Source organism: Chelonoidis abingdonii, chromosome 3 (genome assembly GCF_003597395.2).
Source record: "Chelonoidis abingdonii isolate Lonesome George chromosome 3, CheloAbing_2.0, whole genome shotgun sequence".
NCBI lineage: Eukaryota > Metazoa > Chordata > Testudines > Testudinidae > Chelonoidis > Chelonoidis abingdonii.
Genome location: NC_133771.1, coordinates 101730606 through 101755687, shown reverse-complemented (window position 1 = coordinate 101755687; position 25082 = coordinate 101730606). Strand labels below are relative to the sequence as shown.

The window sequence follows — 25082 nt, the reverse complement described above, 5'->3', positions numbered from 1 at the left end:
GTGGAACAGAGAATAGAGCCCTTTGCTGGAACATCTGTTAAACCATATGCCTTGGCTCCAGGTTCAGTTGGAGATAACTGAAACACTAATGAGTCCATCCATCATTGCTGAGCTTGGCATTAACACCTCATTGGATTGGGCAGAGAGGCTTGTCTTAGCTTTGCAGTTCGGTGTGTTTTGCCATGGTCCTGGGTGATACCATTTGCTTTGATGAATCTCAGATTAGAAGCACACTGCATGTGTTTAGAAGTTTAAAATGTAACTGGCAATCCTGTGCAGATTGCCATCAAAGCACTGGCAATTGGGCCAATCTGTCAGCAACAGCATGAGGTGCTGGCTAACTGCCTCCTCAGTTGGCTTGCCAAGCCTGGCAAGTCAGTGCATGGTTTCACCCTTGGAGAGTCTCATCAGCATTAATGCAGTGTGATACATCTCTTCTCTCAGCCAGAGGAAAATGTCATTCCTTGTGGAGTAACAGATAATTAAAGCAATTGCCTGAAAGTAATCTTTGCAGAAGTGAAATTAGAAAACATTATGGAAAATGGAATGCAAATTGCTGTGAAAATTGCAGTGTTATCAAATGAGGGGCTAACTATGCAGTTGACCTGGCAAGGATCAAACAGCTGACCACATAATGTTATCCTTTTTGGAAAATGTATATACCATAACTCTCAATGCTTTGTTTACCATCTCACTATCAGTTTTTGGTACCGTTGTTGCCATAGAACATGGTTTGAAACAGTCTTCACTTTCCACAGGGAATTTACCAATCTGACTCATCTTCTCTCTTCGAGTGTCCTCCCCACCATGCTGCATCTACACACATCTTGGAAGATTCTTTTAAAAAGCTCCACACCTCAGGCATATCCAGTAACATTGTAGTTTTAGCAGATTGGCCTGTCACCTGGAAGCAACATGCCACTAGCATGCAAGAAACCCAGAGCTGAGAGCAAACTTTAGAAGTTATGCTTCTAGGATAGCAGGTGGAGAGTCTCAATTGTGACAACACACTTTAAAGTATGGAGAGAGCGTTCCATACAGAGGGAAGAAATGCCCGAAATTCAAAGCAAGAGGCAACAGGAAGCAGTGAATTGTCAGGGAGGAGTAGGAACTCCAGGAAAAAAAAGGTCATGTTCAAATTTTTGGCAAAATCTATCTCCAGAAAATAATACATGGCTGTGGTTAATTTAGCTTTATTTAGGCCCATTATTATCAGTTTCTTTTTGTTTCTGAACACATGCTATACTTCTATAGTCTTTCTAGTATAACTTTACATTTAAATTTAAGACAGCATTATATTTTAACAGATTTTACTTTGTATAAATAGGGTGGTTGTGTTTTTGGGGGTGAGGGTGGAGACAGACAAAGATTTACTATTGTGTATTTGAAATCATTTTTCTGCCACCTACAGAATGACTTTCCCAGGATAGGCTTCATATTTTGTTTTAATACTGACCTAAGGCACCCTGTGATCAGTGCAGGTTAAATTGGAATGGAATAAGCTTCCGATTGATGCTACAGAGCATCAGTTGTTGTGTCTAGTGTTTCATATGACCCTGGACTGATAGGTGTCCTAAAGAACATTCAGTATGTTGAGACACATGGGGGCAGCTGCTGATACTCATTCCCTGAAACGTGGCATTGTAGAACCACAACCTAGATCAGGGGCCGGCAACCTTTCAGAAGCAGTATGCTGAGTCTTCATTTATTCACTGTAATTTAAGGTTTAGCGTGCCAGTAATACATTTTAATGTTTTTAGAAGGTCTCTTTCTATAAGTCTATAATACATAACTAAACTATTGTTGTATGTAAAGTAAATAAAGTTTTTAAAATGTTTAAGAAACTTCATTTAAAATTAAATTAAAATGCAGAGCCCCCCAGACCAGTGGCCAGGACACAGGCAGTGTGAGTGCCACTGAAAATCGGCTCGCATGCTGCCTTTGGCACACGTGCCATAGGTTGCCTACCCCGACTTAAATTCTCTGCAGTTTTTATTTGACAGCCACTCATTAAGTTTGTTAATACTTTATTTTTTGTCTAATTTATGAAGGCTTATCTAACTCATGATGATGCTACTTATCATTCTGAGGTGTTAAAAAAAAATATTTTGAGTGGGGAAAAAAAAATGTCTAATGAGGAACTTCAGCAGAGATCCTTGCGAGTGCTGTGTTCTCTGCAAAGGTTGCCATATGGATACTCATAGCCCAAGGAAGCAACACACTCCTGCACGTTACCAATACTATCCACCTGTTGCTATTACTGCCTAATAGATTTCATCATAGGTTTTTTTATCTCGTTTTCCTTGAATGCTGATATTCTTAGTTATGTGCTCAGCCAATAGGATGCCTCATTCAGCTTCTGACAGTGTTTTGTATCTGTCTTTACTTACTGTATTGATTGCTGTTATTCTTGGTACTGAGTGTTCTGCAAATTGCTTGAAAAGAAATTAATTCCTCTGTTATAAGACAGAGTAGCTTCATCATCTTCCATCTCACGAATTCCCACTCTTTAGGCCATGTATCAGTGTTCAGATTGGCTTTCCTAGTAGAACAGGCAGCCCTGCCATAACTGTTTACTTTACCAGACAAGGTACACAACCTGATCTTAATTAGTGAAAGTTACTTTTCTGCTGGAAAACCGAGTTTCTGCCTTCGAGTCCATTCTTACTGTATTCCTTAGTGTACTGCTGTTACAGAAAATTACTTTTAAAGATTTCTTGCTTCTTGCTGCTTTATCTTTTTCTCTTGTTAGAAAGTTAATTGACAAAAGTCCCTTTGATGTGTTTTATCCACTACCACAAATCTTTTCCTGTCTTGAATGCATTTAATGTCTCTTCTTGTTCTCTCTCACATTGGCACACAGTAGCCTGATGAAACATGCTTCAGGATGTTGCTGCTGTCCTTCAGACCCAATTCTGCAAATTAGCTGGCACTTGCAATACATTCCACTTTTAAATATTACATCATTCTTCAGCAGATGTCTCCTTCTACTGCAGACTTTGTGAAGAAAGTTTCTGTTCTGGTTTTCCTGATTGATTGTGGTCCGCTCCTGGTTTTTCTCTATACACAGTAGTTTTTATTTTCTTAACTTACTTCTGTCAGATAGGAGACATGCCCATTCCCACCATAATTGATATGCACACTGAAATTTCCCATTCCACATTTAGTCTCCCCAACATTCCTTGTTATTGACAACTCTTTTCTGGAGTAATGATGCTTCTGAAAGGGAAGTCAAAGAATATGTAAACATGGAAAGTAGCATTTATCTTTAAACATCTTGTTTCTGTTATCTGTGCTCTTAGCCTTTTCCCCTTATCTTTGAGTTCTTCAGTTAAGGGGGGCTGATGAATGCTATATTCTGAAGAACTGTTCCACCAAGGAAGCCTACTAATATCTCTAAACATGTTCATAAAGACTCGTTAGCGTTTTTCATTTATTCTGTGCTGCCACACATTACTGTCTCCTATACTACTGCTATATAGGACCATTAGCCACTGAAAATACAGTATTAATCCACATTTCATATTTCTTACTAATCCCAGTCTGTTTCATGGTGTGTGGTTTTTAAAATTTCTTGTGTCACTATACATTCTAACTTTGATGCTGTTTCTGTCACTTCCAGAGCCTCTGTCCCAGTGGATTCTATTAAATAGTTCTGCATTCAGGAAGTATAATTTTCTCTCAAACACCTTTTTCTATTTTATGGCACACATTGGTCCAGACACAATAGCTTTAAAGTAGGCAGAGGTGTAAGTGGAGAATTTCCCTGTGCAATGGAATTCTGCTGGTGGAGATGGATCTACTGAATCCTATGCCATGCCTCCCATCCCAGCCTCCATAAGGAGGAGAGAGAGGCATTTTGGGGGCAGGGCATGAGCCGGAAAGGCAGGGCAGAGTTCCGCCATGCCCAATCCACCTTTCGTGTACAATCCCAGAAGGAGTTTAAGCCAGTGATCTAAGTGGTTGAGCTAGGGCTTGGTGACAGAATCAGGCAACCACAATTGGTTTCCTGTGGCCCACTTCCTTCACCATAGCATCTGAGCCCCTTTCAGATGTATTGGAGAATCAGAGTCATTAGCTTTATTAAACTTAGCTTTATGGCTCTGCTGATAAGGAATGGCCATGCTCTTGTTGAACTGCTTTGTTTATTGGGAAGCTGGGCCTTCCATTGGTTTGCTATAAATCTCTGCCCTTTTCCTGAAAGACCAGTTGTTTGAACTTTATGGGAGAAGAGCTATGTTATAGTTGTGTGTGTGTGTGGGGGGGGGGGGTAATTAGAGAAGCAGGAGAAATTCTACAGAGACAGATAGAGAAGGAGCAAACAGACAGACAACGTGATCGAGCACAGTGTGCCCCTGACAAAAGCCTAGAGGGAGAGCTGTTTGAAAGGGTTTGGTCCTATGAGCAAAGAAACTTCATCCTGTTTGGTTCCTTCTGTGTTCGGAGAGATAAGGACTTTGTGCGTTCTTTATCTGTAGCAAAGATACCTGACTGCATCATTAATTTCTCATCCTACAGGAAATGCCGGCAGGGCGCAGAACTTTTACCGGCTACTTAAGTCAGAAGTGGTAGCACAATTATCTCCTTCACTTTATTGATTGTGATCCAAACAATATTTAAATCAATTTTAAAGCGAAACATGTATGCTGAAAGCACTTACTTATGAGAGAGGATTTATTAAAAGCCTTGAAGTTTGTGCTCACCAGTTGTTTTTTTGAAAGGCAAGTAAAATATTTTTTTCAGTATAGTTGGTTCCTATAGTTGGTGAGACAAGTGAATAGATTTTGTGCAAGACTGATTAAAATCTCTATGTAGACAGCTTTGCTAAAGCATAATAATAACAACAATATCCCAAAGGCCCTTGTTGGATTGGGGGCTCGTTGTCCTGAGTGCTGTACAAGCATACAATGTGAAAAGTTCCCTGTCCTGATGAGCTTTACAATCAATGTAGAAAAGACAAAATAGCGCTAGAAAGACAATATATACGGAAAATGTTGAAAGTACAAAACCAGTTCGTTGCATTTTTTTTTTCCTTTGAGGATTTTTTTATTTCTTTTCCCCAAACCATCTGCGACCACCCTGTCCCCTCTCGCAAGCCAGCCTTCCCTGTTATTGCTGTTCAAAATGTTCTCCTTTCATCTTATTCCCACCCCTCAGCAGTTGTATCTTGTTCCAGAATGAACAGGGACCTGAAAGTATTGGACTGTATTGTTTCCAAGTTCTTTAATCTTTTTTACCACAGAGGTGATGCTTCCAGAGCTGTGATCTCCAGCTACCCACCACTCACTGCTGCTACTGTAACCTCTGCAGAATTTCTTGCTCTCTGGGGAGGGCCTGTCTTCTCAGAGGCAATAGGAGCTGCTGCCCGGTGGAGGAGGGGAATTATAAGAACAACCATACAGGATCATACCAAAGGTCCATCCAGCCCAGTATCCTGTCTTCTGACAGTGGCCAATGTCAGGTTCCCCAGAGGGAATGAACAGAACAGGTAATCATCAAGTGATCCATCCCCTGTTATTCATTCCCAGCTTCTGGCACACAGAGGCTAGGGACACCATCCGTGCCTATCCTGGCTAATAGACATTGAGGGATCTATCCTCCATGAATGTGTCTAGTTCTTTTTTTGAACCCCGTTATAGTCTTGGCCTTCACAACATCCTCTGGCAAGGAGTTCCACAGGTTGACTGTGTGTTGTGTGAAAAAATACTTCCCTTTGCTTGTTTTAAACCTGCTGCCTATTAATTTCATTTGGTGTCCCCTAGTTCTTGTGTTATGAAAAGGAGTAAATAACACTTCCTTATTTACTTTCTCCACACCAGTCATGATTTTATAGACCTCTGTTATATGTCATCTCTTTCCAAGCTGAAAAGTCCCAGTCTTACTAATCTCTCCTCATACAGCAGCAGTTCCATACCCCTAATTGTTTTTGTTGCCCTTTTCTGAACCTTTTCCAAGCTCGCTATATCTTTTTTTTTGAGATGGGGCGACCACATCTGCATGCAGTTTTCAAGATGTGGGCGTACCATGGATTTATAAAGAGGCAGTATGATATTTTCTGTCATCTTATCTATTCCTTTCTTAATGATTCCCAACATTCTGTTTGCTTTTTTGACTGCAGTTGCACACTGAGTGGATGTTTTCCGAGAACTATCCACAATGACTCCAAGATCTCTTTCTTGAGTGTCAACAGCTAATTTAGACCCCATCATTTTATATGTATTTTATGTGCTACTAGAGCAGAGATTGGAATCTAGGAAGAGCTGATAATGATTAGCAGTGGTTGGGCTGAAATTACCTACTTGCGTTTCAAGGATGTAAACATCAAGAAAGGAGTATAGTTGTGCTGGATTATCTAAACTGATATGACTCAGAATGATGGTATAAAACCAATAATAGAAAATCTTAAACTGACTATCAGGACAAAAATTCCTGTTTATCCCTTGTCCATGTGGGAAAATCATTGAGTTTAAAGAAATGCCAAGTTTTTTACAGAATTTTATAGAAAAATTATATACCTGCTATGAAATTCTATAAAATAACTACTAAATATTATCAGGAAAGAAGTTATTAAATTCTATAGGTTTATAGCGTATATAGGTTTCACACCTATTAAATTCTATCCAGCTTATTGATGGGTGAGGTCTGCGGATGTGTCTCCCAGTAGAAGTGAAAGGAGACTCATTGCATCAATGATTTCAAACTAGAAAGGACATAACTGTGCATTGGCATAGGGATGATATACCTGGGTTGTTTTTTTTCATCTTTGATATCTATATAATATCAGCCAAGCTAAAATAAAATAATTTGTAGCCTACATTTATCATATACATGCCCTCAAGACATTCCATCTCAAATCCAGATTGGAACTTTCTCAAAATTTGGGGCTGTTTGGATATATGGTTTTGGTTTGGTTGCATGACACTGTTGTGGGTTGGCTTAAACCTCACTGAAACTTCATTTAAGATAGTGTAAGAATCCACTAAGTTCCTTTATGGAACCAGGTTCCTGAAATAGTAAGGGCCTTTGTGGTGATTTGGAAATCTGTTTGTACAATTTATGAATTCTGTGGGAGACTGTGAACTCTCAATATGTGTTTTTGTCAGACTGCAAACTCCATATGGAGTGTGAGGGTTTGTTGTGTTCCCAGTAGTGTCTTTACTTCCATGTTAGGCTGAAATTCCAAGGTGTAGTGGAGGGTCTATTGAAATACAAATATCCTAGACAATGGACTGGTTCCCAACAAGAAAAAAATTACTGTATTTTCCAGGGGAGAGGTTGACTAGCAATAAGGGCACTTCTGGGGACTGACCAGGAGGTCACCTGACTAAGGATCTGATCTCTTCACTCTCTTCAACCATTTTCACCTGCTTAGGATGACAGAAGCTGCTGCACAAGCCTTATGAGGCTGGAAGACCCTCCCTACCTGAACGCAGATGTCCCAAAGGACTTCAGAGCTAGAGTGAGGGCATTGGATTCATGATGTTTGTTGTTTTCTACATGATCTGTACCTTCTGCGTATTTTTCATACTTAAATAAGGCACAATAACAGCAGTGCTAAAGTCATGTTGAACTCTCTGCAATGCTGTTCTGATGTTTTTTTTCTGAGAGCTGGAACAGTTTCCTGGTACTTTCTTTTTTAGACCCGTCTGGCCTCCCCTCAGTGGTGGTGAAGCGGAACTGCCTCTATCTCCTCACTCTATTAGTGGCTTGATCTATTAGTCGCTGCGGGAGGTGGGTCATGGCAGAGCAATAAGTGAGCAGCTGCTCTTGCCCAGCAGCTTCAAGAGGAAGGGACTGGCCAGCTGTGGCAGCTTGATGGAAGGCACTGCTGAGTTAGAGCCAGCTGCTGGTGGGATGTGGAACTCGGGGTGTACCAGGCTTCAGATCCTCTCCAGAACTGCCAGGTACACACCTGTCCAGGGAGCAGAGGCAGGACCTAAACCGCTAGCTGCCTGGCTGGCAGAATGACTCAGAGGATAGCCAGGGATATTAGGCTCCTGCTCTGCTCATACAAGAAGCAGAATGGGCTGCAGCATTCGAAGCTGCTGCTATGCCAGCTTCCCAAGGCCAAGTCCAAGTCCTGGCGCTACTCCTGCTGCCTTCTGGGCACCTGCTGGTGCAAGAGCTGCCTGAGCAATCTGGTACTTCTTATTTTACATGCTGTACTTACCACGTGTCCCCTGTGAGAGTTAAATTGGAATCCAAAAGGCTCACACCTTCAATTGGATTCTGGGAGAGGGTGTTTTTTTAAAACTACAGGAAGTGTCTGAGTAGCCAGCCCAGAGCCGGGGTGTTAGGCACCTAGGCCACATGATTACAGCTCTCTGGAGGGGCAGCAGTCCAAAAGCATGTGTACAGACCGCAAGACAGGGATGGTGCCTGGACACTGTTCAGATTATGGAGGTTTAAAATTCCCAGGGATTCAATGGCACAGATATCTGGTGAGTTGCCAGCAAAAGGAGCCCAGACAGACCTGCGACAACGTCCAACCAAAACACAGGGACGTGTGACCACCCAAAACAAAGGCACATGTCAGGCTGCTCAGGAATTTGAACTCTGTGAGCAGAGGGGCTTTGCTGAGTGTGGTTTTAGTGTCAGGGTGGGGAGTGAGAGAGAGAAGTCAGAAAAACACTGGCAGAGAGGGCAGAAAGGAAGGCCGGGATACAGAACAGACACTGGGAACATGGACATGAGAAAAGCAAAAGAGTTTTGGGGCTAATTGCTGACTGGAAAGGGGCTTGAGACTGAGAGTAAAGACACTGTTTCAGGCTGTTTGAGTCCTGCTGTGTTGTAAATAAACAGGATTACATTTTAAAAAAACCTGACTTCATAACCAGTGTCTCCTCCCAGCTGGAACAGTCCTCAAGACCCTGATTTTTTGGCTAACTGCTCAGGTCAAAAGGAATAGCAATACAAAGTCCCCAGACACAGTTTGACTTCTCTCAGAAGAGGGAAAAGAGAAGAATTAGTATCTTGCCACAGATTTTTGTGTTTTAGACAGGATAGAGACCGTTGTCCAACTTAAAGGCAGATTAAAAGCGGCAGTGGTAAGGATGATTATATGCTTCCACTGACTCAAAGAAAAAGCATATGGCACATAAAATGGTTTAACTATCAAGATCTAGAAATGGTCCCAAAATGTATAGAACACTGTGATACAAGTGCCTGCAGCTCTGGAGTAGTTATCAAATGCTTTAAGATAGTTGCATTTTTTGTAACCAGCTGCTTATGGCATGTTGTTCTTTGCCATGTCCACCATTATTTTCCAAAAAGGAGAAAAATGCTATTTTAGAGCATGTGGTATTATACTTCTGACCCCTCCAAAGTGAGTGATTTCAAGGTTATCAAATCGGACAGCAGAGAAGTAAAGGAATCAGGAAGAGTGCAGGGTGCAGCCAATTCTTATTAGCATAAATCCACACTAATTTTAAATAGAGTTTTTGAAACCTAATTGAGCAGAATTTTCGAGCTCTGTTCAGAGTGAGCGACACATAAATTGAAACAATATAGCTACCATGAACCTTCTAATGAGCAGCAAGCACTGCTGCTTTTCTTTTTGCTCTTTTAAGAGCTCTGACATTAAGAAGAACAGTTCAATTAAGAGATCATTTCAAATCATTTGAACACTGTGACTGGGTAATATGTCCCAGTGCAAGACATATGCTAAGGTGAAGCCAGGGTATTTGCTTCAACTTTTATTTTCTAAGTGGGAGATCACTTTCTGGATGCAGTGTTGAGTCCACTGGTGATTAAAATTATTTAAAAATATAAATAGATATACATGGAGATAGGCTTTGCACACCTACTAGAGAAGTTGCATTAACTGCACTCATATTGAAGAAAAGTAACATTCAGAGCTTGTTTCAACCTATCAAAATCCTCCTCCAATGAAATTTGAGCAGATTACACTTTTTAATTCTTTTAACTCCAATGTAATTCTAACTTCTTTCTAGCCTGCCATTATCTTATGTCTCATTTACTGCATATTCTCTTCTCTGGTCTCAATAAATGCAATTTTGCCCCTCTTGTATTCATTCAAAGTGCTGTTCCAAAGATCATTTTCCAAGCACATTGCTTTGACCATGTCACCCATCTCTGTGCATACCTCCACTGGTTCCTTCTTCTCTAGGGTAAACTACTTGTCTTCACTTCAAAGGCCATTCACAGTCTATCTGCACAGTCCTTATCTCTTATAAGCTATAAAGAAGTCAACTTCTGCCTCTGATCCGACAGTGGTGCTGGCCTTCATAGTCCACTTGTTAAATTTTCAAACAAACGCCTTCGTGCTTTCTCAGATGTTGCTCCTCATGCTTGGGAGGGGTTACCCATGAACAGCAACGAAGTCACCACACTGTCCTCCTTCAAAACTCTCCTTAAAACTCTTTTGCTGTGATCCCTACAACAACTTGGCAACAGTTAGGCTGCTGATGTTCTGGGACCGGAGCCTATCATGCTGGCCAATATTGTCTTATTGTATCTTTGTGCTCCCCCAGGCTGTCTATAGCAGGGATTCTCAAACTTTTTTTTGCTGGGGCCCCCTTTGAAAATATTTCAGGCCGTGACATATTCAGGCCCCCCCCCCCCGAAAATTACTATAGTATTGCCACCCTTCTGCGCTGCTGCTGCATTGCCTTCAGAGCAGGGCAGCAGGAGAGTAGCAGCTGCTGACCCGGCTCCCAGCTTTGAAGGCAGCACTGCCACCAGCAGCAGCACAGAAGTAAGGGTGGCAATGCCATGTCTGCTGCAGGGCTCTACCTCTACCATTTGTTTCCTGGCATTTTTCCAGCCCTTCCTCTCACTTCCCCCCATCATTGCACTCTAAGCGGCTGCCTTGTTCTCCTTGTCCTGATTACAACTTTGATATTGTGACCCCCCATACAATAGCCTTGCGATCTCCTTTTGGGTCCAGACCCCCAGTTTGAGAAACACTGGTCTATAGTCACCTCTTTTCTCTTATATTTAGATTGAAAGTTGTAGGGCAGGGACTATCTTTTTGTTGTTTGTGTTTTCAGTGCCCAGTACAATGTGGTCTTGGTCCTATGTGCTCCTGCAATACAAACAATAATTAATAAATTATTGTTAGTAAAAAGTAGTAGTATACTTTAAAAAAAAAAATCTTTAGTCATGGAGGGTCTGTCAAGGGCTGCATAGTCCATGGCACTGTGGATACAACAGGAGCCTGTAGTTTTTAGGTTGCCTGAGATTAAAGCTCAGGGGAACACTTCCAAGGATAATTTAAACGGACACATTTTGAGTTGGGTAATTTAACTTTGTTAATACTGTTATGGGGATCCTGTTTTAGAGATCTAAAACACAGTGAAGGCCTAAAGGAATTGTATAAAAGAGACAGACACCAGCCATTCTCGAAATAGTCTAAATCCTGGAAGATAAGGGAGCGATAACTCTTTAATGCAGTCAGCAAAGACAATTCTAGGTTTTGTTGTGAACAGTAAATAAAATTGTTAAGCTAATTAAATTTCTGCGTATTGATAGTGAGGCAATTCCATAACTGTTTTAAAGTGCTTCATTATTCAATTTAAAATTAGGAGCCCAGTTAATTGTATTTTTCTAGCATTGAACATGCAGAGCAGCTTTAACAAGGGAGCTGTAACATTTGGAGACTAATTTGTTTTACAGTACAGGCTATGTAAAGTTCTTCACTGTCAAGGAGAATGAGTTTGGAGCATTAGAATTTAAAAACATTGGAGTCAAAATGAAGGAAGTGCTTTAATATAAGGAAGTTCTACTTTTGAAGCAAAAAATGCATTGTATTTTCAGAAACCTGTATTTAGGGTATTTTTTAAAGGGGATTAATCAGTTGTATTCTGCAGTAAAATCCCTCTGCTGAAGAAATAAATAACATTCGGGGAAAGGTGAAGAACACTTTTTAAAAGCATATTTTAACAAGAAATGTTAAATCCTTTTATTTTTCCTCTTCTACTGCCATCCAACACTTTGCAGGAATAGACTCATTGAATTAGTTGAGTTGCCTTGCAGTCTTCTGTAACATCGTATTTCAAAATTTCAGTCTTTTAGTCCACATAATCTGCACTTTTGTCATCTTTAGTGTTTTTTAACAAATGGCTGACAAGTGTGTGTGTGCTGAGAAAGAACATGATTTTCCTTCCCCTTCTTTCTCCTTGGGCTGATGATCAGAACATAGATTGTAAGGAAGCTTCGACAAGTAGAAAGGAAGGAAAGTACAGCGTAATTTATGTATTTTAGAAAGCTTGGATCTGACGACTTAAAAATAATTTATCATTGTGTAGACTATCAAGACATTCATTTTAAGTCTGATTTAAACTGAGGAAATAAATAGCTAGAGAATCTTGCTTTCAAATGTAATGAGCTAGCTAAGAGGAGGAAAGAGATACGTATTGCATAGTGCCAGGGTCGGCTCCAGGCACCAGCTCAGGAAGCAGGTGCTTGGGGCGGCCAAGGGGAAGGGACAGCACGTCGGGCTCTTTAGCGGCAAGTTGGGGGCTAGTCCCTCTTGGAGGGAAGGACTTGCTACCGAAGAAGAAAGCAGCATGGTGGAGCTGCTGCCAATCACAATCGCGGCTCCCCCCAACCCCTGCCGCTTGAGGCGGCAAAAACCCTGGAGCCGGCCCTGCATGGTGCTTTTACTGTAGCTTGATAGTAGTGAAATGTGAAGTCTTTAAGTGTGTAATAGCTGTTCGGTATTGTAAGCTTTAGTAATACTGTTGATAGTTTGCATTTCAAAGGTGCCTTCCATCTGCAGGTCTCTTTGAAAACATTAGCAAACTAAGCCTAACTTCACCTTTGTGAGGTAGGTATTCTCCACATTTTACAGATGGGAAAACTGAGTCACAAAGAACCTATAATGTACCAAAGGCCATCTAGTGAGACAGCCACAGAACTGGCAATAGAATCCAGCTCTCCTGACACCCAGTCCTATGCTCTTACCACATGATACAATTTCAGATGACTATCATATAAGAAAGGGATATTTGAGATTTGTGTTAATGTAAGAGATGGTGGCTTTAAAAAGAGGAGGTATCTGAGTATATTTTTGTAGTATTTCAGATCAGAGTTTTCTCTTCTGCTGGAGATGAGTTTGTTTTCTATTTCATTTGGCACTGTTTCCTAAGTTTCTTCTGTAATCATAGCCATCCCTGTGGGGGTAGTTGGAGGTTTCACAGTTGACTCAATGCCATCTCTGACATAACAGCAGAAAAGGAAATTAAATTGGTCTTCTCAATATAAACTTTTATCATGAAATAAGGGAGAGTCAGTCCAATAAAATTGCTGTTGATAAAGATGATGGAATGTTCTTCACACTGAAATTTTCTTGGATTGAGGGGAGCGGAAATCTGTCAGGAGCATATAAATGGTAGTTTTCAGACAAGGTTGTAATGGGGTGTGGGAAATGGTGCATTTTGACTGCTATAAGACAGGAAAAAACTAAGATTCATGTTTCAATGCATTAATGGTTGAAAGTGAATAGTTTTACAGTGAGTCTGACGCAGCACTAACAGCTGGCTAATTTACAGTAGTATGTTTTTTCATTAGGAGAGGGCAGCTCTTTATAGAGAACCTAACCCCATAATAAGACCATAAATGTTAGATGTAAAATGAAATGATCTAGTACATGCCAGTAGCCCAGAAAACATACATATGCAGCTTTGACTCATTACCCCCCACCTTTTTTTTTTTTTTTTTTGCCGGAGGCTTTAAATTTATTAAATTCCAATTTGCTACCTTTATTGCCCACCAATATTGCTTCGAGCTCAGAAATTCTGAGTTTAAGTTTTGGGTGGTATTTCTTATTCCTAGGGTTGATTGGGAAGTTGTACATTTCTACCTGAGGTGGGGATTTGATAGGAGTAGGCAATGCTGCTGCAGGACAGATAATTGCCTCTGTTGATAAATGAGAAACGATGCTCCCAGTTTCAGAAACAGCTGCATCCACTTGTACCAGGAGGGGGATGCTGTCTGTGGGAAAGAGATGGTAACAGCTCTGCTGGAGCTAGAACTAGTCAATTTTTTTGGAACTTTTGAGTTTTCAATGAAATTTAAAATTTAATTTTCATTGGGGGTGAGGAAATGGAACACAAACATTCCTTTGCAAATTTTTCAGTTTTTTGGTCACCCATGGAACTGATTTGAATTCTTTTTATATTCAGGAACGGTGTTGAAATTTTGACATTTTTCAAAAATTCAAAAATCAGTAAACATATTATGAAAAAATTCCTGTTTTCCATTTTGTTTACAGCTTTTTTTTTCAACCAGCTCTAGTTGGAGGGTGATTGATGTCAGGCAGTGCAATTTCAGGAGGTGGGTGCCTGGTGCATAAGAACTAGCATAAAAGGGCAAAACTAGTATCCAGAAAGCTGTTGAAAATCCAGCAACTCTGTGCACAAGTTTTATGTAGAACTTTTGTTTACAATGGACTGATAAATTGGTTTTAACTTTACAAAGTTTAGTAAGCTGTCCCAGTGATGCAGCTCACACAGTGTGATGCTGCTACTTGGAAAGCTAGGATCTCCTGTGAATAGTTCCCGTTATTGAACAATGCAAGATGGAAGTGACATGCTTGGCCTCTTGGGGTATGTCTACGTTGCAATTAAAAACCTGTTCCAGCCGACTAGGGCTTGGGCTAAGGGACTGTTTAATTGCAGTGTAGATGTTTGGGCTTGGGCTGGAGACCAGGCTCTAGGACTGTGCAAGGTGGGAGAGTCCCAGAGCTCAGGGATCCTTAGTCCAAACCCCATGAGCCTGCACGAGCTGGCACAGGCCAACCATAGATTTTAACTGTAGTGTAGATATACCCTGGGAGAGGCAGAAGACTCTGAACGTTTCCCAACTCTAGAGGGGAAACTCTTTGCTCGACCCTCCCATCATGGAAAACTCAGCATGGCGAGATTGTGTTTGAATGTTTTAAAATATATTTGTTGGTACTTTTATGTCTTTGTCAAGAGGAAAAACACTCTTATAAGATACGTTTGCACTGTTTTCTCTTATTTATAGCGACGGAATGGAGAAGATATTCCAGTTGCCCAAACTAAAAATATCAATCACAGAAGATTTGCTGCTACCTTCAAGTTGCAAGAGGTGACAAAAACCGATCAGGATTTGTATCGCTGTGTAACTCAGTCAGAGAGAGGCTCTGGAGTGTCCAATTTTGCTCAACTTATTGTGAGAGGTAAAGTTGCAAATATTTTCATTTTATGAAATTAAATACTCTGAACATCAATGCATCATATTTACATTTTTATTTAGCCACCAGATAGCACAATAAAATTATAGAAATCCTCAGAAAATAAAACTAAGGAATGTGGCTGTAAAGTTTTGTCAGCCTCGTTTCTGACAAGTGCTTTCCATAGAATGGGATTCTATAAAGAGTCCTAATAATGCAGTGCTTGTAAAATACCATATTCCTTTCCACTGTCTTCTAGATTATACTGGTTGAGATAAATACTGATAAACATTTAAGAAATAATTTTACAGATATGAAAGTATCTACTGTAATAAGTTAATTTTTACTACTTAATGTTTTTGCCTTAGGCAGCCTAGTGGTACAGAAAATAGTAGATTTCTCTGTGACCTGAGAGACTCAGGTATATAAAAATGCCCTCAATTGTTCACCTGTCTGAGTGCTAGGTGCTTTTACGGAGATTTTGCGCTCAGCCTATTTGTGGGGGGTAGGGAAGAAGCAATGGTGTATTTGCTCAACCCCCATCTGAGAATACTTTAAATGAATTTCAGTCCACTCAGAAGCATGGCAGCCTGCTACTATGCAACCATGACTTATGCTTGGGGAGTGGGAGGGTTATGTTTTAATTAAGCTTGATGGCCCAGAAAGAAAGGTGTGAAATTTTTCTATTTCAGTTGGCCTTTTCTGACCCTGTTTCCTGACTTCAGGTGACCTTGTTGGTTTACTTTCGCTTAGGAAGTCTGGCAGTGGCTTAGAGTTTGAGATTTGGGGTGGTGGGGGATAAGGAGGCACTTGGTCTAGTCGTGAGAACACAGGACTGAGATTCAAGACTACTCGGTTCAGTTCCCAGCTTTGCAATTCACTTGCGATGTGGTCTGGGGCAAGTCTTTTAACCTCTCAGTGGCTATCTTTACTCAGCTGTTCAATTACCTACTCTCACATCTGCAGTGAGGCTTAATTAATATTTTTATCATGTGCTTTGAGACTCCCAGGTGAAAGGTGATTGACAAGTGTAAAATATTATTATTACAAAAACCATCATTAATTGGGCCCTGTCACTTCCTTGCTGAACAGCCATTGGCTTTGGTAATGTTACCTGCTGTTTTGTGCAGTAATTAGTCATATTGTTTCTTCTAGGGGATCGCTATATAATTTCCCTTTCATGTGATAAAATTAGTCCTGTTGCAACATGAAAACTAATTTTTTGATATAAGTAAGAAACTAAAACATTCAGACATTTGCCCAAGAAATGACTGTTTTTTAGTTCTTTCCAGTGCAAGAAAATAGTAATGTAAAATAGTTTTTAAGAAGTTTTGGAAAATTCAAGTTAAAATATTGAAGTCCAGAGTAAAACTCAGCTTTATGACCTAATCTTAGCTTGATGGTAAGTAGCAATCTAGTCAGTAGAGATATTTTATATATATAGATTCTATTATTTTAAAAGTCAATTTTTAAAAAAAAGTATATATTGCACATTCTAGAATTAGAAGCTGAAGAATGTTAGCTGTTTTATTCTATTTTAGTTAAATTTCTTTAATTGCTCTAACAGTTTTTCTACCAATGCATTGGTTTATTGGACATCAGAATAAAAAATGGGTGTATAGGATTTGTTGCTCACTGTTATATTTGAAAAACAATATACCATAATATATTTTCTTGTTTGTCTGGATAACCACCAAATAAATCTTGTTAGCCAAAAACATGCCCTTGGGGGTCAGCTACCCTGGTGTTAAAACTGTGCTGAAAATTAACCATAATGACAGGTCCTATATCTCAGTGGCACTTTAAAGCTGACATCCTGCTACATGGATACAAAAGACGGTAATTTTAAAGGAAATTTTTGGGCCACTGATATGAATTACCTTTAATAAGAGCTGGCATAGTATTGCCCATTGTCAAAGATGACCCTGGGGTAAGAGTTTATTAGTGCATTTCCTCCTAAACCAAAAGTGACAGGGCTTGCTTAGGGCCTTTTTGTTGCTGTTTGTAACAAATGAAAATTTCACTGTGGAATTCTCATGCTAAAGAGTATTGATCTGTGTTCTCACAGCCAGAGGGAAAAAAAAATACGGTGAAACACAATTTACTTTGTCATGACTTTAGGATTGCTTCCAGATCATTCTGAGTAATAATGTCTTCAGCTTGTAGAAGCCAAACTTTATTGACAACACTGGTTATTAGCGAGCAAGAGATGAACAGCATCTGTTGCTCAGTGCATCAAAATTTTGGGGTGTGTGTGTGTGTATATATATATAGATAGATAGATAGATACTGTATATGTGTGTAGAATACATACTTTAATATAGATGTGTAAACAAGGCGCAGTTTACTACTCAGCAAGGTGTTTTAATATTGATAATGGAAATTCCAATTTTATAACTTATTCTATGCAAATCACCATCTGCAAATCAGCATCTAATTATTCTTACAAGGAAATTATCTCTAGACTTTATTACCAGGTTTTTTTTGGCACCCCTTTCAAAGATCCTCTAAGAAATTCCTTAGCTGTTTCATTTCACTTTCATTAAGTTTTGTTTCACAAGAAAGACCAGTATAGTGTTTTCAATTCAATTACAACATTTTACCAGAGGTATTTCCAGTCAATAATTTAATGTTGAAACCTTTACTTTGAGTTGCACTTCAGCTCTCAGCTCAGTAGCTGTGTTGTATAGAATTTAATTGGTTTCTGTGGCACAGCTGTCAGTCTTGTGTATTTTCCTTCTACACGAGGCTGTGTACAATTTCAGACAATAAACTTACCTAACTGAAAATGTCCCCCAGTCCCATCTTCCACTTCCATTTTCATTTGTTCTCTGGTAAAATGGCCAGTGCCCAGAAGACAATACGCAGCCTTGTGCAGATGCCTTTTTTGGGGGGGTTGAGTGTAATATGGGGTAGGAGAGGGGAGAGAGCTATGAAATCTGAATACTAGCTAGGGTAAGCAGATGTCCTGATTTTTATAAGGACAGGCCCGATTTTTGGGTCTTTTTCTTATATAGGCTCCTATTGCCCCCCAGCCCTGTCCTGATTTTTCACATATGCGGTCTGGTCACCATAATGCTAGCAAGTTGGGGAGGTTAGCTCCTTTCTTCCTCACTACAACGCATATGAATGAACAGTGAGGCTGAAACATAGGCTTGCATTGTTCTGGTTTTCACAAATAATGCATCTGAGTATTATGGTTTCTCTAGAATATTTCACATAGTATTGTCCGAGACAGATGCAGGTTCGAGTAAGGATTTGATTGAGAGAGGAAAATCAAAATGAAAACAGATTGTAATTCAAAACCAAGTGGTTGTTTGTTAATGGGGAATGAGTTGCAACTTGGGCTGTGGAGGAGCACTTTTACCAACAATCCTATCAGAACAAGAATATGCACACAACTTGAAACAGTCTGTTTACATCCAACAACAAGAAACCAAGCAGTCTATAATCAACTGTTCAGTAAAAATCAAAGCAGATACACAAACCAAGTAAACTGTACACACATTAATTGAATACTATAAAAATACACCAACTAACCACATTAGCAATTAATACAACAATTTGACTCTTATATACTGTATACACAACTTGGTACCAAGTAAGGGAAGGGAAAACGGGAAGAAGTTAAACAAACAGGGTATCTACAGAAATTAAAATGCACATACCACACTCCAGGCACAGCTGACCAGCAGTACAGACACCGAGGACATGGCGAATTGGGGAGGGAAAATAATCCAAAGAACCAAAATGACACGACACGAGCTGGCTAAATCCAGAGGATACCCTGGCTGGAAGGGTGATCAGGCCTTCCAGCTAAAACGCGGATAGTCGTGCCATTTTTGGCACGAGACTTAGTTTTATTCAAAGGCTCTTACTCGTGTCAGTGTCTGATTGGTCCCTAGCTCCTTCACCAACCAGGTTCCAAGCTGGTGCCCTCTACGTCAATGGGAGCTGCACCTGGCACGCTACTTTTGCGCACAGCCCTATGCTTTTGCACACAGCACCAACTTGATCTTTTGACCGACAGAAGGTTCGAGAACAGACGCACTGATATTTTTGCACATGACACTAGCCTGACCCTTAGGTGACCAGGGAAAAGAGCGGGAATAGGCACACGGCACTACGGTGTTGCACACGGTACCAATGTGACCTTTTGACCGACAATTGGCCAAACACATGCCATGTTTGAGCATAGGCTTTAGCGCTGCAACAAGTCTTTCTCAATTTGCTTTCATTTAAACTAGCTACATATCATTCAAAAATGCAAAATTTTGTATGCAAAATTTCTGGAGCATTATTAGATGTTGTAAGATAAACAGGATTCACAACATCCTTATTTCACACAATGGTTCTTGCATAGGTTACTTTGAAGAAAATGTTGATTAGTGTGAATCTGTTAGCCATGGAAGAAAAAATTTATCAGAGGAATAAATATGTCCAACTGCAACATTTTAAACTGATCTATAAATAGTTCCATCATTTTTCTGAAAGAGATTTGATGATTTTATTGAAATATTTTTAAGTGCAACTTTTACTGAAGTCCTATCCTTTGTCACATATATAGAAGTTGTTTGTTTGTTTTTTAATGGCAAGAGTTTAGTCGATTTTTTTTTCTTTCTCTTCTCTGTTCTGTCATCCTAAATTGAGATTATTATAGGAAGTCGAAATGAGCGGCTTACTTCTTGTTTCATAGCTCCAGTGTGCAGTGATGTTAACCTCCCTAGCGCCCACAAGTTACGGACATTACAAATATAGACTGCTTTCCTCAGGATGTTCGTTGTATTCCGACCACCTCAAAACCGCTCTTTTAGAAGTCAGAACAAAGTGAATTCCTATTTCATTGGTTTGTTTTTCTTATCAATAAAGATTAAGTTCTTCCATCAACTTGTTTCAGCTCATAAAAGGGACTTCACCCTCATGTTACTAAAGGGGAAGTGATAAAGTGGTTTGAATCTCTCTCTCTGAGTGAGCCTAATGTATGTTTCTCTTACGTGTGTGGATTTCTTCCCCATAGACTTGCAACTCAGGTGAATTACAGAGGAGGTTTGGTCACTTTTATATAGCAGAATTTACTCCACACTTCAGCTCAAAGGAATCTAGTTTCCTGTTATTGTGGCGGATGATTTCTCTAGTGTCTTTCAGGCATAATGTCTTCCTATGTAACTGTTTAGGAATAAATTGAGACAACCACTGGTCAGCTACTGATAAATGTCTGACAGAACCCTGGAACTCAAGAGCACCATTGTGGGCGAGTAGGTCTGTGAGTCTGGGCCTTGACTAACCTTTTGGTTGGGGAAAGTGTGTTTTACCCTTAGCCAACCTGGTGTTTATGGAATCAACCCTTATACATTTGAAGTAATTTTTTCCCCAAAGGTTCACTGCACTGTATATGTTCATACTATCCGGAATTGAAATGTGTATGTTGCCTTGTTGAACAATGTGGAACTTATATTAATTTTCATTGTAACAAAGTTCCTTATGAGCAGGTTCTACTATATTTGTATCCAAAACTTGGATCATTTTTTAAAAAAAAGTTACCTTATTTCCAAGGCCACAGAACTAGGGCTTGTCTTGTAATTTTATGTATTGAATTGTTGGTGTTTAGAACAGCGATGGCTGAAGTAAGGATGTCTGGATAATTCTGCCAGGAGGGAGATTGGATATATGCATTGGATTTTAGTCTCCAAAGGCAATACATTTCAGATAAGATTCTATATGGAGAAATCTTTTAGTGGTGTGAAAACACTGTATTAGATTTCCCATTTGGGGCTGTGCTTATCTCCTAGGAACTGTGCCATAATCTTTATTATGGTGAAAACAAGAGTCCAACTGTAAGATAGTTTTGTCCTTCTTACCTTAAATCCCTGTAGGGATTTTATCTAAGAAACCAGTAGTTAAGATAATGCCTCTGATGAAGCTAACACAGCTTGATGATGGGACTGGCATCTGGAAAATACTTCTCCTGGGAATATTTTTCTTTTCTCACTAAAAATGTCTGCATTTCTTCCATGTAGGAAAGATTCACATTCACACTGGAAAGTTAACTAGTGCCCAGTTTATCTGGGAAATACATTAAATCTCTGAATATGTCATTCTTTGTGTCCTAATGCTTGCCCACCTGGTCTTTGTTAAGCACAGTGGTAAGTTTGAAAACATTCAATCTGATTTCATGAAGAGTACTAGGCAACAGATTGAGGAAAAGACCTGAAGTGGCCTAAATGATGTGAATATACCCCCTGCTTGCAGCGGAATTAACTCCTTTAATACCAGATTGGTGCATAGAACTATGGTTCTGTTCCTCGGTGTTAAACTAGAAAAACCTCAAGCTGTCTGCTCCCACAATAACAGTTTATTATCAAACTAAATGAGGAGGGATGTGATTCAAAGATTTAAGTCCAGACACTTGAAGACATGGCTGTCTGCATCTAAAACCACAAACTACTCTGTAGTTTACATCCTAGAGGACGGGAACAACACTTCAGATGGACAAATCAGCTTTATAGTGATATCCAAATTCGCTGTCCAGAGGAGGTAGCGTGGTTGAGTGCCTAGAGCATTGAAGTGAGACTTAAGAGAACTGATTAGTCAATGACCGACTGTATGACCTTGGGTAAGTCTGTTTGTTTGCCCTTCCATCTCTTCTCTCTTTTTTTTTCTAGTTTGACTGTAAGCTCTTCAGGGCAGGGATTGCATCTTATGTGCACTGCCTAGCAATTGGGTCTGTCTTAATTGGGGCCTCTATCTGTTAACATAGTAAATTATAAAGCCATACATTTCTGTAGAATTTAAGCTTAAGTCAGCAGACAACTCCAATGCATTTACTGCCACTTACAGTTTCCTCCAAAGCAGCCACAGAGTGAGGTCAGCAAGAATCATACTAGTTTTATTGGTGCTTTTCAGTTCCTGGTGAAGTCCAGTGCAGTTGTTGAGTCATGCCAATTTCTCATTGTTGCTGCTTTTGGAATCGGGAGGAAGACCCAAAAATGGAGCCAAGAGGAAGGAGACAATACCAGGGACTTCCCCTGTTCTCAATGTTCCAATTTGGAGGTAGGCTTTCGAGAGGGAGAAAGGAAGGAGAGAGGGTATTACTTTCAGCAGCCATAGAGGAGTTTTTGGGAGTGCTTTGTGTTGTTCAGCCCTGGCTGAGCAAATCCTTGTGCACAGTCACCAGGTTGTTGTATTAGACTGAAACTTTAGATCTCACTTGCTTTTTAGCTTCCTGAGTCTGAGATGTTTCCAGACACTGTCTCCAACTCTGGTCCTTCAGGCATACACCTTGGATACAGACTTCAGACTGCAGGCATCCCTTCTTGAGATGTAGAGTCCTGTAGCTCAGTATCCCTAGAGAGGGCTGGCCTTACCATGAGGCAAACTGAGATGGCAGCCTCAGATGCCAGATTATGCGGCGGGGGGGGTGCCACTAGGACCCAGAGTATAGAAAATTGTGTCTGCTGCTGGTGCATATGTATTCTCTCTGCTCTAGATGCACAGAGATGGTGGAGTGCTGTGCTGGAGGAAGGAGGGAGCAAGAGAGATAACAGGCAGGCAGGAGAAAAGGTGAAAGGGAATAACAGAAAGCAGCAGAAGCTGCAGGGAGAGAGAGGAGGAGGAGCCTCTTATGTAACTCTCTCCCAAAAGCCTGGACTGATGAACACCAGCTTCTCAGGGAGCTTCCTGTTTCCTGCTGCTTCCCTGAACCCACATGAGGAGAACAGGCAGTCAAACTGAAGTAGTAGGAGCCAGTTAGGCCCTTAAGATGCTGATATCTTCCCTCACTCAGCCCTGCTACCAGCCTGCTTATTTGTCCCCTTCAATTGAGTGTTGAGAGCCACTGTGCCAACACGAGAGGAAAGAACAGAGGACTGGAGACATGGATCTGAGAGTTAAACCCTCGAGCTTTTTTTGTCCCATGCGGTTCTCATTCATTGAACTTGGTGGTCAGTGATGCAGCATCAGCTTCTAGTGAGGTTGCTGAATTTTTTAATGTAATTCAAAGCATCTGTGTATTTTTTTCTGTATCAACTCATTGATGATAAATTTTGAAGCAACATATGGGAACCTCCTCTCTGACACTGAAACCACTGAGTGCCACACGATGGGAAAGTCAAGTGGAGGCAATAAAGCCTATCAAACACCAGATTGGGAAGATAGATGATGCCATAGTTACCATTATGGAGCATAATGCTATAACAGGAACTGTTCATGGGAGAACAGTGGCAGAGAGAAATGGAATCACCAGAAACATAACTTCAAATTTCCGTGTGGGCTTAGTGTTGTGGCATAACATACTGTTTGAAATAAATGTTGTAAGCAAGAGACTCCAGGGTGTTGACCTTGATTTGTCTGGAGCAATGGAACAACTGGACAAAGCAAAGTCACACCTACAGTCTTACCGGTCAGATGAGGGATTTCAAAATGTTCTGAAGAGTGCACAGAAGTTGGCAGAGGAACTTCACACTGAAGCTATTTTCCCACCCATTCAAGAATACAAGAGTCACCAAAGAAGACGACATTTTCATTACGAGGCATGGGATAATCCCATAAGAGATTCCAAAACAACAGTTCAAAGTTGAATTCTTCAACCAAGTGCTAGATTGTGCAATGCAGTCAGTTGAAGAACGTTTTATGCAGCTCAGGGAACACAGCAGTATATTTGGGATGTTGTATGATATTCCAAAACTCCTCACTATACCTGAAGACGACATATACCAGCAAGGCAGGGCACTAGAGACAGTGCTGACACATGATGACATGTGCAATATTGATGTGAGTGATTTAGGTCATGAACTGAAAGCCCTTTCAAGATACATTTCAGCAGGATCAACTCCAAGGGCTGTCCTGGAATATATGTGCACAAATGAGATGACCACCCTCTTTCCAAATGCTTTTGTTGCTCTGTGCATACTTGTAACACTTCCTGTAGCACTTGCCAGTGTAGAACGCAGCTTCTCCAAGCTGAAGTTAATAAAAACAAACTGCGCTCCACAATGACACAGGAGAGGCTGGTCAGCCTTGCAACCATCTGAATAGAGCATGAACTGGCCCAGACTGTGGACCTTCAGAAAGCAGTTCAGATCTTTGCAACCAAGAAGGCACAGAAAACACCACTTTGATTATTCAAACAGATAAAAATGCCAATGTTTACTATGCAGACAAGAAAAGTTACATTTGCTGTTCAGACGTTTGAAAGTTAAGTGTTACTTAAAATTTTTGAACAAGGCAATTTAAGTTGTTTGTTCTCTTTTGTTGGGGTAGGTAGCAGAACAGTACCATGAGAGGAGTAGAACAGGAAGAAGGCAGAATTGAGGCCCTTCAAAGTTTTGGCCCAAGCGAGGAGGCATGGGGTTGTCATTTGAGCTCCCCGCCTCAGGTGCCAAATCTTGTGGGCCAGCTCTGACCCTACACACCAAGACCACTGGTGACCCCTTCTCTCCCAAGTCTCCCAGTAACTTAGGCCTTTGTGAGTACTTTGGATGATTGTTACTATAACTATCACAAACTCCCCAAGGGTAAAGCAAATAACACAGAGGCTTTTTAAACACACTTTTAAACACACTTTCTTAAAATATAGAAAATGAGAGAGAGAGAGAACTGTGGAAAAAGAGCACAAGAGATGTACAGATCTGTTGGAAATAATCTGCCTGAAACACCCTGCCTCAGTTTCCTTATGCTTCCTGGGAACCTTTTGGGCGGGAGTCCAGGGCCTATATCTGCTATCCTGCTGATCAGTCTTCTCTTCTGGTTCTGGTTTGTCTTCGCTGTAAACAGTGTATTCTCTTTAAAAGCAGAGTTTAATACCTTGTCTCTTTCAGTTCTTCCCCTGGTTTTTTTCCGTTCTTGAGGCCATGGCTTCACTTACATTTTTGCAGCGCTGGTAGTTACAGCTGTGGTCGTACAGCTGTGTAGGGCCAGCGCTGCA

General features: G+C 40.5%; 1 protein-coding gene across 11 annotated transcripts in view; it reads left to right on the top strand.

Moving 5' to 3' along the window:
- The window catches only part of PTPRK (protein tyrosine phosphatase receptor type K), a 656446-nt gene that overhangs the window by 323553 nt on the left and 307811 nt on the right, over window positions 1-25082 (top strand). For all 11 annotated transcript variants that reach the window (XM_075063933.1, XM_075063932.1, XM_075063924.1 and 8 more), the window contains exon 6: window positions 14992-15166. In XM_075063933.1, coding sequence (XP_074920034.1) covers window positions 14992-15166 — 175 coding nt within the window. The remainder of the gene's footprint in view (window positions 1-14991; window positions 15167-25082) is intronic.